This window comes from Lithobates pipiens, unplaced genomic scaffold, assembly GCF_037356315.1.
Source record: "Lithobates pipiens isolate NorthernLeopardFrog02 unplaced genomic scaffold, aLitPip1_a1.2 Scaffold_13, whole genome shotgun sequence".
In the NCBI taxonomy this organism is placed as follows: Eukaryota; Metazoa; Chordata; class Amphibia; order Anura; family Ranidae; genus Lithobates; species Lithobates pipiens.
Window position 1 is genome coordinate 483,040,224 of NW_027507718.1, and position 16,939 is coordinate 483,057,162.

General features: G+C 42.4%; 1 protein-coding gene across 1 annotated transcript in view; it reads right to left on the minus strand.

Annotated features, from left to right (window-relative positions):
- Nucleotides 1–647: 647 nt before the first annotated feature.
- Nucleotides 648–16,939, minus strand: part of POLR1A (RNA polymerase I subunit A) — a 183,606-nt gene continuing 167,314 nt past the window's right edge. The window contains exons 32-34 of the mRNA XM_077477963.1: nucleotides 7,904–8,021; nucleotides 7,568–7,732; nucleotides 648–1,498 (exon numbers count right to left, since the gene is read on the minus strand). Of these exons, the coding sequence (XP_077334089.1) occupies nucleotides 1,398–1,498; nucleotides 7,568–7,732; nucleotides 7,904–8,021 (384 nt within the window). The 3' untranslated portion in view covers nucleotides 648–1,397. The remainder of the gene's footprint in view (nucleotides 1,499–7,567; nucleotides 7,733–7,903; nucleotides 8,022–16,939) is intronic.

A 16,939-nucleotide genomic window follows, 5' to 3' on the forward strand; every position in this document is an offset into this window, starting at 1 on the left:
GGTGCTCAACCTATGGCCCTCCAGCTTTTGCAGAACTACAAGTCCCATCATGCCGCTGCCTTTGCGAGTCATGCTTGCAATGTCTCATGGGACTTGTAATTTCGAAACAGCTGGAGAGCCACAGGTTGAACACCCAGGTGAAAAAACCTTGAGCCTTTACAAACACTTTAAGGGTATAGACTGATGTGAATCTGGTCACTTCAATTGTAAGAACTTCCTGGACACCACAAGCTCTACCACTAGGCCTGCATCTATGAATGGGTCCTATTTATTTATTACAAGCCATTTGGCACTGACCATTTATACAGTGCTTTACACACTGTACATTTACACCAGTCCATGCCCTCATGAGCTTATAATCCAAGACCCCTATTCTCACATACACTTACTAGGGCAGTTAGGAAGCAGCTTATTAACCTACCAGCATGTCTGTGGTGTGTACGTGGAAAACCAGAGTACCTAGAGGAAGCCCATGCAAGCACAAGAAAAACATGCATACTCCATGCAAGTAGTGTCCTGACTGGAATTCAAACCAGGGACCCTAGTGCCGATAGGCAAAAGTGCCATGCAGCCACTGTGCGGGCCAAAAATGCAGGCTTACAGAATCACCATTATGGACCCTCTACTAAAAAGGTAAATAAACTTGATTATTTCCATTTATTTATTTAGTAAAATAGGTATTTATATAGCGCTGACAATTTACGCAGTGCTTTACACACTTATATTGTACATATACATCAGTTCCTGCTCTCACGGAGCTTACAGTCTAAGGTCCCCAACTCACATTCATACAGAAACATACTAAGGCCAATATAGACAGGAGCCTATTAACCTACCAGCATGTCTTTGGAGTGTGGGAGGAAACCGGAGTACCTGGAGGAAACCCACACAGGCACATGGAGAACATGCAAACTCAAGGGCAGGTAGTGCCATGGTTGGGATTCAAACTAATGACCCTAGTGCTGCCAGGCAGAAAGACTAACCACAGGCTGCCCATCGTGGGAGAACTCTTAAACGGGACTTGTTCTCATTCAATTTACCAAGCAAGTCTCCAGATCTGAAGCACAAAGCAGCACAGTCCCCGAGAGCAGACTTTATTATAAAGCAAGTTTTCCATGTGTAAACATTTACAAGATGTCGGATCGGAGAATGTAATTCTCTTCCAAACGTTACTTCTCATGGCCAAGTCTCCAAGGTGTAAGTGGTGACCTTGGGGTCTGTCATAAACACAGAAGTGAGGAAAAGCCAGATCCTGCTGATCCCAGAGGCTGCCCTCAACTCTCCAGCAGCCAAGGGAGTCTGTAATGAAAACGTCTATTGAGACAGAACAGCTGCTTGTGTCTTGGCAGGATGTATAAGGCACTGTCTGTTACTCCTCTGGCAAGGAGCCCGCAGCTTCACTTCATTGGCTGCTTAAGGTCAAACAAACCAGTTCCGCCTTTCACCACTTTTCCTACTACGAGACATGCGGATGGGGAGCGCAGATCATCCTTTGCACCTGTTGGAAAATAAAACATGTACAAGTTATTTTCCTAACTTCGTGCTGTAACACTGCACTCAGAAATCAAAGACACTCAGACCCCAATAACAAAGTGAAAATAAATCAGAGGGACACAAAAAGGGCTTTTCTGCTCCTGTGGTGTCTTTAGTTTAATTGGGGGGGGGGGACAAACGCACTCACTTGAACCAGCTGCATAGACTACAGTGGGGCGGTTCCTACAGGCACAACGTATGCCACAGCCCGTTTCCAGGTTTCAGCCCACTCTGATTTGACACAGCGGGAGCCCATCAGAAGATCCTGGTCCACGATTCATGGCAGGGATCTGCTGATTGGCTGTGTTGAATTACAGGCCAGAGCCCTGTGTTGACAAACACAGAGAACAATCACTTTGTTTATTTTCCCTGCAAAGCAGGGAAAAGAAACAAAATCGATCTGTACAAAAAAATCAGCACACATTACACATCATTAGGCACATTTAACCCCTTGATTACCCTGAGCGGTTAACTGCTTCCCAGCCAGTGTCATTAGTACAGTGTCAGTGTATATTATTATAACTGTATTCATGTCACTGGAGAGGTCAGTGGCAGTCAGTCCACAGAAAGTGCAAGTTAGTGTCAGATTTCCCACCACACACCCACTATAAGCCACTGATTGCTGCCATTACTATTTAAAACAAAATTACAGTAAATATATATATATATATACACACACACACACATATACATATATACACACACACACACATACACACACACACACACACACACACACCATAGTTTGAAGATGCTGGCTGGTATCTTGGCGTTATATATTTCATTTGGATGTTATAGGTTGCACTAAGTAAACACAGCTGGTTAAAACAAAAATGGTGTGTCTTCATTTTAGGCTGCAAAGCAACAAAATGCGATTATTTTAAAAGGAGGGTGATTCTTTTCTATACCCATTGTATATGGGGTAACTCCTTTTTTCACACCTTTTTTTACAAGTGAGGGTCAGTATTAGTGCTGCACAAATACCACTTTTTTAAGACCGAGTACAAGTACCAATACACCTCCCCCCCCCCCCCCCCCCCCCAAGTGCTCGCTGATAATGATCACCGATACATTTTTTTTTAATGTCATGTGACAGTGGCACGAACATGCAGCACTGATGAGGCGTGGACTGTCAGGAGTTTGATTTACAATTTAACTTTTTAATATTAGATTTTTTTCATTTTATTATTATTTTATCAGCCCTGTTTGGGGGGGGCTTTGGTGAGATATCGGGGGTAAACAGACCCCCGATATCTCCCCTTTGAGACAGAAAGGGACTGATGACAGAATCCCACTTTTCTCTGCAGCCTCAGCTGCACTGGAGATGAATGGAGAGGAATAGCAGCATTTTGTGAATAGTAGCATTTTGTATCTTGATAGACTACCTTTCCATCAATACAAGCACAAGTTCTACCAGTCTGAATTGCCTGAAGCTGCCTTTTATTAACCTATAATTAGTGCAACAACAATGGCTGACTACATTTCCGGGATTTCCCATCTAACCTGGACAGGATTTTCAATTTAATTTATGTAACAAAAGACACATTTAGATTCTTTAGCTCTTTGGAAAGACTCTTAAAGATTTATTCCAGAGGAATAAAAAGCAAACAATTGACTACTGGCAGAAGAAAAATTAACAGTATAATTAAATCAACACAAGCTTTTTTTTTTTTGGCTCTACACACTCAAGCGTTCCTACACAGTCTCTGGTGGGACCCAAATCCTGGAACAGTAGGCTGATCCTCTAGATGCAGGTTGATATGCACTGCACCAACAATGTTTGAAACAAATCCCTGTAAATCTAGTTAACAGCAGGACAGGAGACTATGGCGCCTCTCTTCCAGGACAGAGTGTTGAGACTCTGAAAATGAGTCAGACATGGTTACCACAGTGCCAGTGGTCAGATGGTGTCAGACATAGTTTGATTTGAGGGCTCAGGAGGGTGAGAAGGAGTCTGCAGGGGATGAAGCTGGGGATGAAGCTGGGGATTTTAGAGCCCCCGCAGGCAGAATGCTTCAGTAGCTGATCAGTAAGAAGTCCAAAGTGAGCAATGGAGGTCTCTGTAGAAATAGGGAAATTTTCTGCCGCAGAGTTGAAAAGGATGTTGATGAAGTGGACCCTATAACAATAAGCGCCCCATGTTCCAGATTATAGGCATTGAGTGCTTCTGAGGATACCCAATAAATAGCCCTTAAAACTTAACCCCTTGCCACAGTAGAACCAAAAGGTGTCAAGAAATTCAAAAAGATGTCCAACAGTGCACACAGTGATGTAGCTACCGATGCTTCAGCTAGAATGGCCTTACAAAGTGCGTCTTTAGAGGCAGGGTCACACCTGGGGCTGCGCCATGGCTCTGGACCCCAACACAGTACACTCTAGTCTACAAAGTGCCACAAGGTCACATTCCAAGTAATTTTCTAGCAAAAAAAAAAAAAAAAGAAGATTTCAACTTGTAAACTAAAAAAGTTTCAGGAAGACCTGGTCAGCAAGTGGTTAATGGGAACCTACATGAAATATTGTTTACTGAATAGGAAGTGGAGACGAGGGTGATAAGAATGAATGAGTTTCAGAATAAATACAAGAAATAGAACACAAAGAACTTAAAACAAGTGAAGAGAGGAAACAAAGTGGCAAGAAATATATATAACCTTGGCCTGTCTGGGTAATCATCCAATGGTTCTAGTTTGCCTTTTCCTAGTGCAGTCCTTCAGGCCTGTAGCAATAACCCTACAGAGTAGTGCAAAGCATGGAGGTAGGTGTTTGTTTTAATTCTGCCTCTGAATGAGAGGACCTAGGGATCCAAAAATAGTAACCCGCATTCTAGTTTTTTCCTTTGTCACCTGAGTGTTTGTTGCGTCATATAAATGTGAATATCGAGAGTATTTGTGGAATGTCCCATGACTCAACAAAAATCATATTGTGTCCTGCAGTGTGACACAAAGCTTCAGCTTTTCGCACAGTTATGAAGTTCATTTATGCAGAACACAACAAATACATTTCACATAAGATAATCATTTAGGTATTTGAAAGCAACTGCAGACACGTAAACACAATCAATCAAGTAGCTAGTAAAGCTGCCCTGGAGAGAGTTTCAAGTGTAACTGAACTCAAAAATGTATCACTTGACATCCGGAAGATTTAATACCCCCTTTTACCTGACAATTGCGTGGCATTGTGACACTGTAAATAGAGCTTTCTTTTAGCAGTATTTAATTCCTTTCTGTGTTTAAAAAATAAAATAAAATTGCGTGATAAAACAAAAAAAAGACTTTCTGCTATAAAACATATGCAATAATAAAAATAAAAAAATTCCATAAATTTAAGCCAATATGTATTCTGCTACATGTTTTTAGTTAAAAAAAAAATAAGCAGCGTAGATTGATTGATTTGCACAAAAGTTATAGCGTCTACAAACTATGGAATATATTTATGGAATTTTTATTTATTCTTTTTTATACTAGGAATGGCGGCGATAAGCAACTTATAGCGGGACTGCGATATTGCGGCGGACTATTGGCCACTGACACTTTGCAAGAACCAGCGACATTAACACAGTGATCAGTGCTAAAAAATATGCACTAACAATATGGCTGGGAAGGGCTTAAACATCTAGGGCAGTGATGGCGAACCTTGGCACCCCAGATGTTTTGGAACTACATTTCCCATAATGCTCATGCACTCTGCAGTGTAGTTGAGCATCATGGGAAATGTAGTTCCAAAACATCTGGGGTGCCAAGGTTCGCCATCACTGATCTAGGGTGATCAAAGGGTTAACTGTGCCTAGCTAGTGTTTTTCTGTACTTCTTTACTAAGGGAAGACATGTATTCTAGTCTCTGCTTTGTAGAGACACAGGCTTGTCCCTTCCCCCGTGTCAGAACTTAGATATGGCTTGTTTATATCTCAGTTCTCTGTGTTTTACTATTGATCGGTGGGTGCCCCCTGGAGGACAGAGTTCCTGGGACCTGCAGATCAGCTTCCCCTGTGAATTATCACAGCAAAAGCGGAATGCCCACTGCAGCTGGAAGTGCAGGATCACACATTATATATACATACATATACACACACGTGATCCTGCGCACAGCTGCTACTCTGTAGCAGTAAAAGTGCTATAGGGCAGTCAGCAAGTGGTTAAAAAAATGATATAGATATATATATATATATATATATATATATATATATATATATATATATATATATATATATATATTTCTGTGTTATAATGATCATCTAGAAATGTTAACTGTGCCCAAGAAGTACCTTGAAAATTTACCTTTTGTAATTTTTGAAATTCCTCCTGAAAATAGCAGTGCACTTTCCAATATGCGAGTGTGCCTACAGCCTCATAGCTGTATATCGGCAGTGTGAGATCTAAGGCACCGCTGTCATTAAATGCGAGTCTCAGAAGATTTGGAGTGAGCTTAATGATGTCACTACTGTGCTGCTCACTGTTCTCCATGCTGGAGGCTAATGACACAAGGAAGCAAAGCCCGGCTTCTACCAAGATGGATGCTTCAACACAGAACAAGGCATTGAAAGTCATTAAAGCAGATCTTCACCCTCAACACGATGTTGCCTCCTCGCTCTCTGTCCTCTGTGCAAATAGTTTTTTTTTTTTTGGCAGATTTTTTTTTTTTTGTTAAATGAAAACTCTAAGCCTGCTCCCCCATGCACATTATTTGCCTAGGCGAATGACATGCACTTTGCCCACTTTGCTTCCTAGGATATGTACGTCACATATACCAGGAGGCATAGTTCTTTCTTGAGAAAGGAGGAGGGGGGCAGAGCCAGGCAGTGCATCTTTGGGATGCTGCTGGCTGAATCCTGAAGAGCTGGCAGCTTCCCGATGTCACCGAAGATGATGGCACGTGGGACAGAATGGGGGGCAGAAAAGAAGCGGATCTTACCAGGGCAATGGTGAATCTGATGGGCAGGTAAGTACCTTAGATGTGCAGGACCCACAAAAAAGTAAGCCACGGTTGATGGGAGGTTGGAGATCTGCTGATCAACTGCAGAAAGCCTATGCTGCTGAATAATTCTTTGTTCGCAGCCCATCTTTTTATTGATGCAGTTTCTAGAATTTAGTTTCACTTTATCGGTGATAAAATCAGGAAGTCCGCTTAGTTTACCTTAATCTGAGTTCTATTTAATCCAATGAAGCCAAATTCTAGAGAGCGCCTCACACACTGAATGGGTGGGGGCAGGTGTCACTGATGTATTACAAACCAAATTTTAACTATAAGGGTTGGTTTGAATGAGATTGGTGGCCGCAAGAAACCTCTCATATTCTTTTATGAGAAAGACGGCAAGGAGTGTGCAGTGGATGCGTTTGGGAACAACTCTTGAAACCTACCAACAGGCAAGCAAAAACCATTGTTATGTCATCACTGGTGACAGGTGGACCCTAACTTTATGACACAGATGCTGATACAAAGGGCAGCCTACTCACATGTTATATTTTACAGATTTTTATGCCACTGTATGATCCACACAGATATGGACTTCACTTAATGTTAATTAACTTTACATAATGTATCTCGAGTACCGATTTGCTAGCCCAAATCCACAGTTGGCAATTCTTTTTTTTTATTTCTTGCTCACCTTATGCTGGGTCCTGCACATTTCAGATACTTACCTACCCAGCAGATCCAGCATTGTTCTGCTGAGATCCACTTCTCTGCAGTCACTGATCAGGTCCAGTGCCGTCATGTTTTCCTGTGACGTCATAAGGATGCCGCCTCCTGATGACACGCCACTAGGCGGTCCATGCTGTTAGGGACAGGTGTGTGAGGATGTGTCCAGGGTCGCTCATCTATCCCTAAACGCATGTAACTGCTTTAGTAACTAACTGAGCCTCAAAGTCTTTTGAAGTAACAGGTAACCCCTATTTTACTTCTGAAAATTCTGACTTGCCCAAATGTCACCCTGGTCACTTTAGTGCTATCAACCGGCATCTCTCCCAATGAGATATTACATTTTTATGGCCATTCTGTGAAGGATGTTGGTGTTCAATACAGATCTACAAAATAGAATTACCCGCCATGGTAGCATCCTTCAGAAATTTGTAGCTAGTCTCAAATGTCATCTGCTGGAAAGGGGAAGAGCTTGATTGCATGCCGTAGCGATTTAAGGGACGATACATTCCTTCAAAGCACATGTAATCTGCCACAAGGGACAGGTGACGAGGGTCCACCTCAATACCTAGGCAGAACAAAAGCAGACAGCAGATGGGTGAGAATGTTGGAAAACAAGGACGCATTAAGGACAAAGATCACAGAATTACATACATCAGTTTGATGATCCTATCAAAAACTCAAATTGTAGTATTACTTGCCCAAAGCAAAGTGGATTATGCAGACCATGGTTACTTACCATAAACAGCAAACACATCTTTAATTTCTTTTTCGACTACCCTCAAGGCAGCCTCTATGCCGTATGTATTTGCCATTGCATGAATATCATTTGAATACAACCTTTTCAGGTCCAGTATCTGAAAAAAAAAAAAGGAATATATTAGCCCCATGTGTATTCCAAGACAACAAGCAACAACTAACTAGCTTAGGGAAGCTAAAGTGGGAAGTACATCCATTTCAACCCATTGGGTTTTAGTTTTTTACTTTCTACCTAGCAATAGTAAAACTCCAAGGATTATTCTGATTGGATGTTATAAACTTTTTTATTTTTTAAAAATCTAACATTTTATTAGATGGCAAAAAATAAAATAAAAGTTAAATTATAATCTTAAAAAAATAAATAAAATACATTTGGAGTAGTGCAAAAAAACACAGCAAATTCTAATGTGGACTACATAATGATCCAACTGATTTCAAGGAATGTTCTTCCAACACCAAGATTAACAGTTGCAATTCAAGATCCGGTCACTTATAGGTCTTTCTTGTAAAAGATCTTTTCATGAATGAAGGCACAACTGATTTGCTTGGAGTTCTAAGATGTTATATAGTCAGGATTTCCCAGAGCAATGAAAGGAATGACTTGCCTGAGGCCTGATCCCGAAGCCACAAAGACTAAGACTTCCTGGTCCTCGAGGCCAGAAAGTTCAGCCTGTCCAGGCACAAAGGTGACCCGTCCCACATGTTGACAAGATATTGCGCTCCGTGTTCTTGTAGTGGGACAGGGCAGGTAAGGAGTAGAAATACTCCGGAATTGAAAGGCACAAACCAGAGACTGAAGGTTCCTCTTAAATAAGGCTTATACAGGAAAGCTAATGACTAGCATTGTCAGACACATCACACAAAATTCACCAAGAAGGCTCTCTGGTCTACACGATTCACCATTAGTCCAGCCTGATATTAGTGAATTTGAAAAGTGATCCAGAAGCTGCAACAGTAAGGCCAGATCCAATAGTGGGTGCAGAAAGTAATCAGTAAGCGCAAACATATGTCTGGAAAGAGCTTAACATTTTATACATGGGGCCCCTCAGTAAAGGAGCATCCTCAACCCGAATAGTGGTTGCCTTTTTAGGCTCCATGCACATCGGAGCTCATAAACTGCAGTTTGTTGGAGTTTGGGTGTTTTTTTAAAAGCCCATAAACTCCACTCTATGTTAGCCTATGTGTCCATGCACACATGGACGTTTTTTAGCTTTAACCACTTGAGACCCGCGCTATAGCCGAATGACGGCTACAGTGCGGATCTCCTTTGCCGGGACTACGTCTATTGACGTAGTCCCGTGCACGAGCGGCCTGCGCGCCCCCTGTGATCGGCGAGTCTACTCGCCTGATCACCGATCCAAGCAAGGGGTCGATCCCGACCCCTTATCACGTGATCAGCTGTCAGCCAATGACAGCTGATCATGTGATATAACGGAGCCGGTAATCGGCTATTATTCCTCCTCGCGCTGACAGCCGATCACCGGCGGCCGTGATCGGGACATCAGTCCCGATCACGGCCAGCCCTGCCAGTGCCCACCTGCCCCCTGCCAGTGCCCACCTGCCCCCTCATCACTGAACATAATAAAAAAATAAGTGCCCCCCGTCAGTGCCACCCTGCAGTGCCCATAGTGCCACCCAGCAGTGCCCACAGTGCCACCCAGCAGTGCCCACAATCTGCCTCAACAAAGGTGCTGCACCCCAGTGCCACATATCCGTGCCCATGAGTGTCATCTACCAGTGCCCATCAGTGCCCAGCAGTGCCGCCCATCAGTGCCCAGCAGTGCCATCTATCAGTGGTACCTATCAGTGACCCTTAGTGCCACCCATCCATGCCATCTTATCTGTACCCATCTTTGCCCATCAGTGCCGCCTTAACTATGCCTATCAGTGCCCACCAGTGCAGCCTATCAGTGCCCACCAGTGCAGCCTATCAGTGCCCACCAGTGCAGCCTATCAGTGCCCACCAGTGCAGCCTATCAGTGCCCACCAGTGCAGCCTATCAGTGCCCACCAGTGCAGCCTATCAGTGCCCACCAGTGCAGCCTATCAGTGCGGCCTCATCAGCGCAGTTCAATGAAGGAGAAAAATGACCTGTTTGCAAAATTTATAACAAACTATTAAACATGATTTTTTTTTTTGCATCTTTTTTTGTTTGTTTAGCAAAAAATAAAACTCCCAGCTGTAATTAAATACCACCAAAAGAAAGCTCTATTTGTGGGAAAAAAATGATAAAAATTTCATTTGGGTACAGTGTTGTATGCCCGCGCAATTGTCATTCAAAGTGCATCAGCGCTGAAAGCTGAAAATTGGTCTGGGACTGAGGGGGGTTTAAGTGCCCAGTAAGCAAGTGGTTAATGAGCAGTGGAGTTTATGGGCTTTTTGCTGAACGCCAGAAATTCGCGTTCAAAGTGCCGTTTTTCTCCGTCAAAAAACGACAAACGCCGATAAACGCCCATAAACACGGCATTCTTTTTTTTTTCAATGCATTGTGGGAGTTTGGAATGCACTGTGGGATTTTTGTAGTGTCCTCTGTGTATTTTTATTGAAAACACCCGCTAACGCTAATAAACGCTCATAAACGCTAGTACAAAATGCTGTTAAAAGCACGTTTTTCATCCAGAAAAAGCTTTTTTGAGCTTCAGTGTGCATGGAGCCTAAGTGTGAGAAACCGGAATCAACAGCAGGTGGTATAGACCACTTATTAACCAAACCATTAGGTAAGGCCTGTTTCACACAGGCTTTAGCTTAAATAAGAGCAGCTTGAGCAGCAAGCTTTGACATAGCATTTTCAGAGCATTCAGCAAGCTTTGTTGAAGCTTTTTAAAGTACCATTCAGCAGGCTTTCAACAAGCTTCAACAAGCTTCAAGAAGTGCTGAAGTCTGCTAGCAGCTTACTTAAAGTGGCAATCAACACTCCCATTAGGATCTTTGTTGAACTTTTACAAACTGAAGTTAAATGGTACTTTAAAAGCTTCAAAAAAAGCTTGCTGAAAGCTCTGCAAATGCTTTGCAAAATTTGCTGTTCACACTCAATCGTTGAGCAGTGGGCAATGACAGAAGACTTAAGTGGCCTTTAAGAGCCAAGACCACACACTGAACTGGCAAAGGCAAATCAAAGATTGATGTCCCTTGCCGCTCTTTGCAGCGGATATATGCTGTCTGGATAGAAAATGTGCTCAGCAAATTACAGCAGTGTTCAGTCCCTCCATGTTAACCCTTTCTTTAGGAAAAGTCACAGGAACAGGGATCAGAGGTGCCCAGTGACTCAAATATTTGATATAGCTCCTGGTGCTCGGCTCGACTGGCCTAATCACCAATGAGCCTTTGGAGCCGCTGGATCACTCTGCAACTAAGTTTTACTAGAATGGAGATGAAGTTTCATCAGCAATGTATAAAGCAGTGGAGGCCCATCCATTAGGGGTACACTGGCGCCACCCCTCCATCCATGCGTCCGCCCCCCTGATCTATATACAGGGTTTTTTGTTTTTTTTAAAGCACCCGATTAGAGCCAGAGGCTCTCATCGGCTTAAAAAAAAAAAAAAAAAAAAGGGTGGGCTCGGGACGCAGACCACTGTGTGCAGAGCCCACCTAGTTGTGTGATAATAGCGAATATATGCGCTTGCCATTGGTTTGCCCCCCCCCTGAAATATCGAGCCTCCACTGGTAGAAAATAGTCAAGAAAAAAAAAAAAAAGTTAGATTTAACATAGAGCTATAAAAATGCTGTCCATCCTCCTAGGAGACCAATAAAAAAAACTGAGCAAGCTGCTTGCTATGGGGGCATTTGTACAGGCTCAATCCTGAGATGCACTGTGTACATTTATAGACACACACTGTGTGGCTCAGCTCTGCTCCCTGCTCACAGAATTTGATTGACAGCAGCAGGTGCCAATTGTTTCTGTGAGAAGAGGGGGAGAGAAGAGCAGCGATGCTGCAGACAGGCACACCGCTGGATGGAGATCGGGCTCAGGTAAGTATTTAAGGGGGGACTGGGGGGAGCCGCCATGGAAAGGTTTTCTACCTTAACCACTTGCCTCCCGCCCAGGATAAAAAGTTGCAACGACTCATTTTATTCCCTGGGGCGTCTGTAAAAAAAATTATATAAAATTTGAGAAAGTTAATTATTGAGAATTGTAAAGATATGCACTTGGGTGTCAAAATACACATGCATAACACACTTTGGGAGGCGCTCCCCTAGGGGAATCAGTGACAGAAAATGATCCGGGGTGTACATGTAGAGCAAAGACGCAACAGAGCATGAAATGCCAAACCACAGCTAACAAAGAAAGCAAAATTCTCTCATGCAATACAATAAAAAGAATATACATTCCAGAGATGAATCAATAATTATTCCCCTATTAAACACTGGTTCAGCCTCATCTTGAAAATACAGTTCAGTTTTGGTCACTTATCCTCAAGAAAGACGTTATTGAATTACATTGTAGGAAGAGTTCAGCAAAGGGTAAACCAAATTAATAATGGTGAAGAAGGACCTCAGTTATGAGCAATGATTACATGGAGTACACTTATTTATTATGGAGAAGAGGCCCTTAAGGAAGGGGGGGGGGGTATGATTAAATGCAAAAACATATCAAAAGGTGACTCTAGTAACTGTAATATACGATTTACTGTAAGGTCCCCTAGGAAGTTACACAACCACGATTTGAGGTTAGAAGAAAGAAGGTTTAACCTTAGATTTCAGAAAGGGATCTTTACTGTTAGAGCAGTAAAAATGTGAACCATCCCCTAAAAAGGTGTACTAGCTGAGAGTGCAGACAACTTCAAAAAACTTTAGATTGTCTTCTTCGAGAAGCAGAATATTCAGGACTATGAGAATTGCTAGAAAATAAAAAAAAAAGGGCACACAGGTTGACCTGTCTTTTTGGAAACTTGAAAAAATTTAAAAATTCATTCACCCACCTTGTTTTTCCAACTTTCTAGAATGTTTTTTTTTTTTGTTTTGTTTTTAAATAACTTTTTAAATCAAAGTTTTGCAATTTTTGCAAAAAGAAGAAAAAATAACAGAAATCCAAAACAGCACAATATACATTGATAGTCATACATGACTTTAGTATTAGAACAAATGCTTCTTAGTACTATTCAAAGACTGTAAGTTAGCTAAAAATCTATTAATTGGTTCAATATACAAACTAAAAAGGTTTGTTATTATAGTCTTATTACAATTATGACTATTACTCAAAGTTTTCTGTGCTTAAAAACTCGAATTAAAACAAAACCGTAATATTACATTTTTGGTAAACTGTTTTCAAATCTTAAGAATAATAACCATGCTTTGTCCTACGCTGCATACAATTATGGCATTAGAATAAGATGTGTACCCAGTGACTGCGGCACTCTCCTGCGTGCCTCACCCATCCAATCAACGAACAGCCAAGTCTACAATAATTAACATTGAAAGATCTGTAACATTAATGAAATGGGAGCCAATCCCACAACCTGTAACCATGAATCCCACAGCTTGTAAAATTTATGTAACAGAATTTGTCATTCCTTCAGCAGGTTAGAATTAACTTGCTCTCGCCAAACCTCGAAAGTAGTGGGGGATCGAAGATATCCATTTTAATAAAATACATTTCCGGGCCAAAAACAGTAACCTATAGATGGAGGTCTAAACCAGAGGAGTAAATAAGTCCAGGAATCCTAGTGCATGTCAAGGGGTCATTATGTAGCAGAGATCGAAAAAGCCTGATTGATGGGAATAATAATGCCCTGCCAATGGCTTACTAACTTTGGGCATCTGAAGAAGGTCCGCAGGAGAGCCTGCACATCTAGGACACTCCGTACTCTCTTCTGTGCCACTGGAATAAATTTGAGCGGTGTTGTATAAGCTCTATGTATTATAAAAAGTTGAGATAGACGTTGGGTTGGTGATAGAAAAGCCAGAAGGACCTGTTCCAAAATAGCCTGCCACATTTCCCCTTCTAGTCAATCAATCTCCTTAGAGCCTGTCCTACTAGTCATCAACGAACCATAAAGAAAAGAAAAGAAAAGAAAAGAAGACACCTCTTTTCTGTAATAGACACTAGCTGGTCTATAAGTGGAGCAGTACTCACTAAAATTAGTCTGCTTAGCTTGTGCTGGGAGGGCATGACGAATCGGAAGGAACTGAATTTTTTTTTTTACAGGGCATGCCAAATATCTGGAATATTCTGGAAATGATTTTAATTGATCATCGATATAGAATTGGTGAAGGAACTGGATCCCTCTGGCATACCATCCCTCAAGTCCCTGTAGCTTCTGCAGTTCTCTGAAATGCCCCCTCTCCCAGATAGGCAAATACCATGTAATCCCATCATATTTCATAATCCGCCTCATCTCATCTCATCCTATACCTTGGACAGGAGAATTAACCACTTTCAGACCGGACCATTTTGCTGGTAAATGACCAGAGGTCTTTTTACACTTTGGCACTGCGCTGCTTTAACTGGTAATTGCGCGGTCATGCAATGTTGTACCCAAACAAAATTTGCGTCCTTTTCTTCCCACAAATAGAGCTTTCTTTTGATGGTATTTGATTGCCTCTGCGATTTTTATTTTTTGCGATATAAACGTAAAAAGACCGCAAATTTTGAAAAAAAATGATATTTTCTACTTTTTGTTATTAGAAAAATCCAATAAACTCAATTTTAGTCATACATTTAGGCCAAAATGTATTCAGCCACATGTCTTTGGTAAAAAAAAAGTCAATAATTGTATATTTATTGGTTTGCGCAAAAGTTGTCACATCTACAAACTAAGGTACGTTTTCTGGAATTTACGCAGCTTTTAGTTTACGACTGCCTATCTCATTTCTTGAGGTGCTAAAATGACAGGGCAGTACAAAACCCCCCCAAATGACCCCATTTTGGAAAGTAGACCCCCTAAGGAAATTGATAAGAGGCATGTTGAGCCCATTGAATATTTTATTTTTTTGCCTCAAGCGATTGAATAATGACAAAAAAAAAATTTTTTTTTTTTTTTTTACACAAAGTTGTCACTAAATGATATATTGCTCACACATGCTATGGGCGTATGTGAAATGACACCCCAAAATAAATTCTGCTGCTTCTCCTGAGTACGGGGATACCACATATGTGGGACTTTTTGGGAGCCTAGCCGCGTACAGGGCCCCGAAAACCAAGCACCGCCTTCAGGCTTTCTAAGGGCGTAAATTTTTGATTTCACGCCTCACTACCTATTACAGTTTTGAAGGCCATAAAATGCCAAGATGGCACAAAACCCCCACAAATGACCCCATTTTAGAAAGTAGACACCCCAAGCTATTTGCTGAGAGGCATGTTGAGTCCATGGAATATTTTATATTTTGCCACAAGTTGCGGGAAAATTACAAACTTTTTTTTTTTTTTTTTTTTTTTCACAAAGTTGTCACTAAATGATATATTGCTCATGCATGCCATGGGCATATGTGAAATGACACCCCAAAATAAATTCTGCTGCTTCTCCTGAGTACGGGGATACCACATATGTGGGACTTTTTGGGAGCCTAGCCGCGTACGGGGCCCCGAAAACCAAGCACCGCCTTCAGGCTTTCTAAGGGCGTAATTTTTTGAGTTCACTTCTCACTACCTATTACAGTTTTGAAGGCCATAAAATGCCAAGATGGCACAAAACCCCCACAAATGACCCCATTTTAGAAAGTAGACACCCCAAGCTATTTGCTGAGAGGCATGTTGAGTCCATGGAATATTTTATATTTTGCCACAAGTTGCGGGAAAATTACAAACTTTTTTTTTTTTTCACAAAGTTGTCACTAAATGATATATTGCTCACGCATGCCATGGGCATATGTGAAATGACACCCCAAAATAAATTCTGCTGCTTCTCCTGAGTACGGGGATACCACATATGTGGGACTTTTTGGGAGCCTAGCCGCGTACGGGGCCCCAAAAACCAAGCACCGCCTTCAGGCTTTCTAAGGGCGTTACAGTTTTGAAGGCCATAAAATGCCAAGATGGCACAAACCCCCCCCCCCAAATGACCCCATTTTAGAAAGTAGACACCCCTAAATTTAGGGGTACACTAGTGAGACTAGGTAATAAATGGCGGGTGCCCTGAAACTATAAAAAAATAACTAACCAACCAGCGTCACCTGTAACAGTTATATGGTGATCACTGGTGAAAGGGTTAACTAGGGGGCAATCAGGGGGCTTTATGCGGTAGTATATGGGGGTCCCTGGCGCTATAAAAAGCTGCGGCGAACCTAAATACCTACCTGCCTAACTAGCGTCACCTGTGACACTAATACAGCGATCAGAAAAACGATCGCTTATTAGGCTGGGTTCACACTGGAGCGATGCGGGAACGCCACGAATGCGCGGCGGGTTCCCGCATCGCATGCCTCCCGGCGGCAGTTCACACTGCCCTATGCGAACTGCTGGGAGTGTCAGTGAAATGTTAATGACACCCCCAGATCAGTTCGCATATCGCAGTGCGATCTGCAAACTTGGATCGCATGGTGTGAACACCCATGCGATCCGATTCTGCTGCGGACCAAAAAAAGGGTCCCGTGCGAGTTTGCGGCGGGTGCGGCGGGTGCGACACGAATTCAGCCATACTATCTGTATAGCTGAACTCGAATCGCACAGAGATCGGATGTGATTTGCACTGCAGTGCGGTGCGAATCACATCCGTTCTCATAAACCGCTGCAATGTGAACCCAGCCTTAGTGACACTGGCGACGGGGGGTGATCACGGGGTTAAACCTTTATTGGGGGGGTTAGGGGGGTACCTTAGAACTAAAGGGGGCTAACCCTAACTGCCCTAACAGTTATTAGTCACAAATGACACCTGCCGGGTGATCAGGGGGTTAAACCTTTATTAGGTAATAAATGGCGGGTGCCCTGAAACTATAAAAAAATAACTAACCAACCAGCGTCACCTGTAACAGTTATATGGTGATCACTGGTGAAAGGGTTAACTAGGGGGCAATCAGGGGGCTTTATGCGGTAGTATATGGGGGTCCCTAGCGCTATAAAAAGCTGCGGCGAACCTAAATAC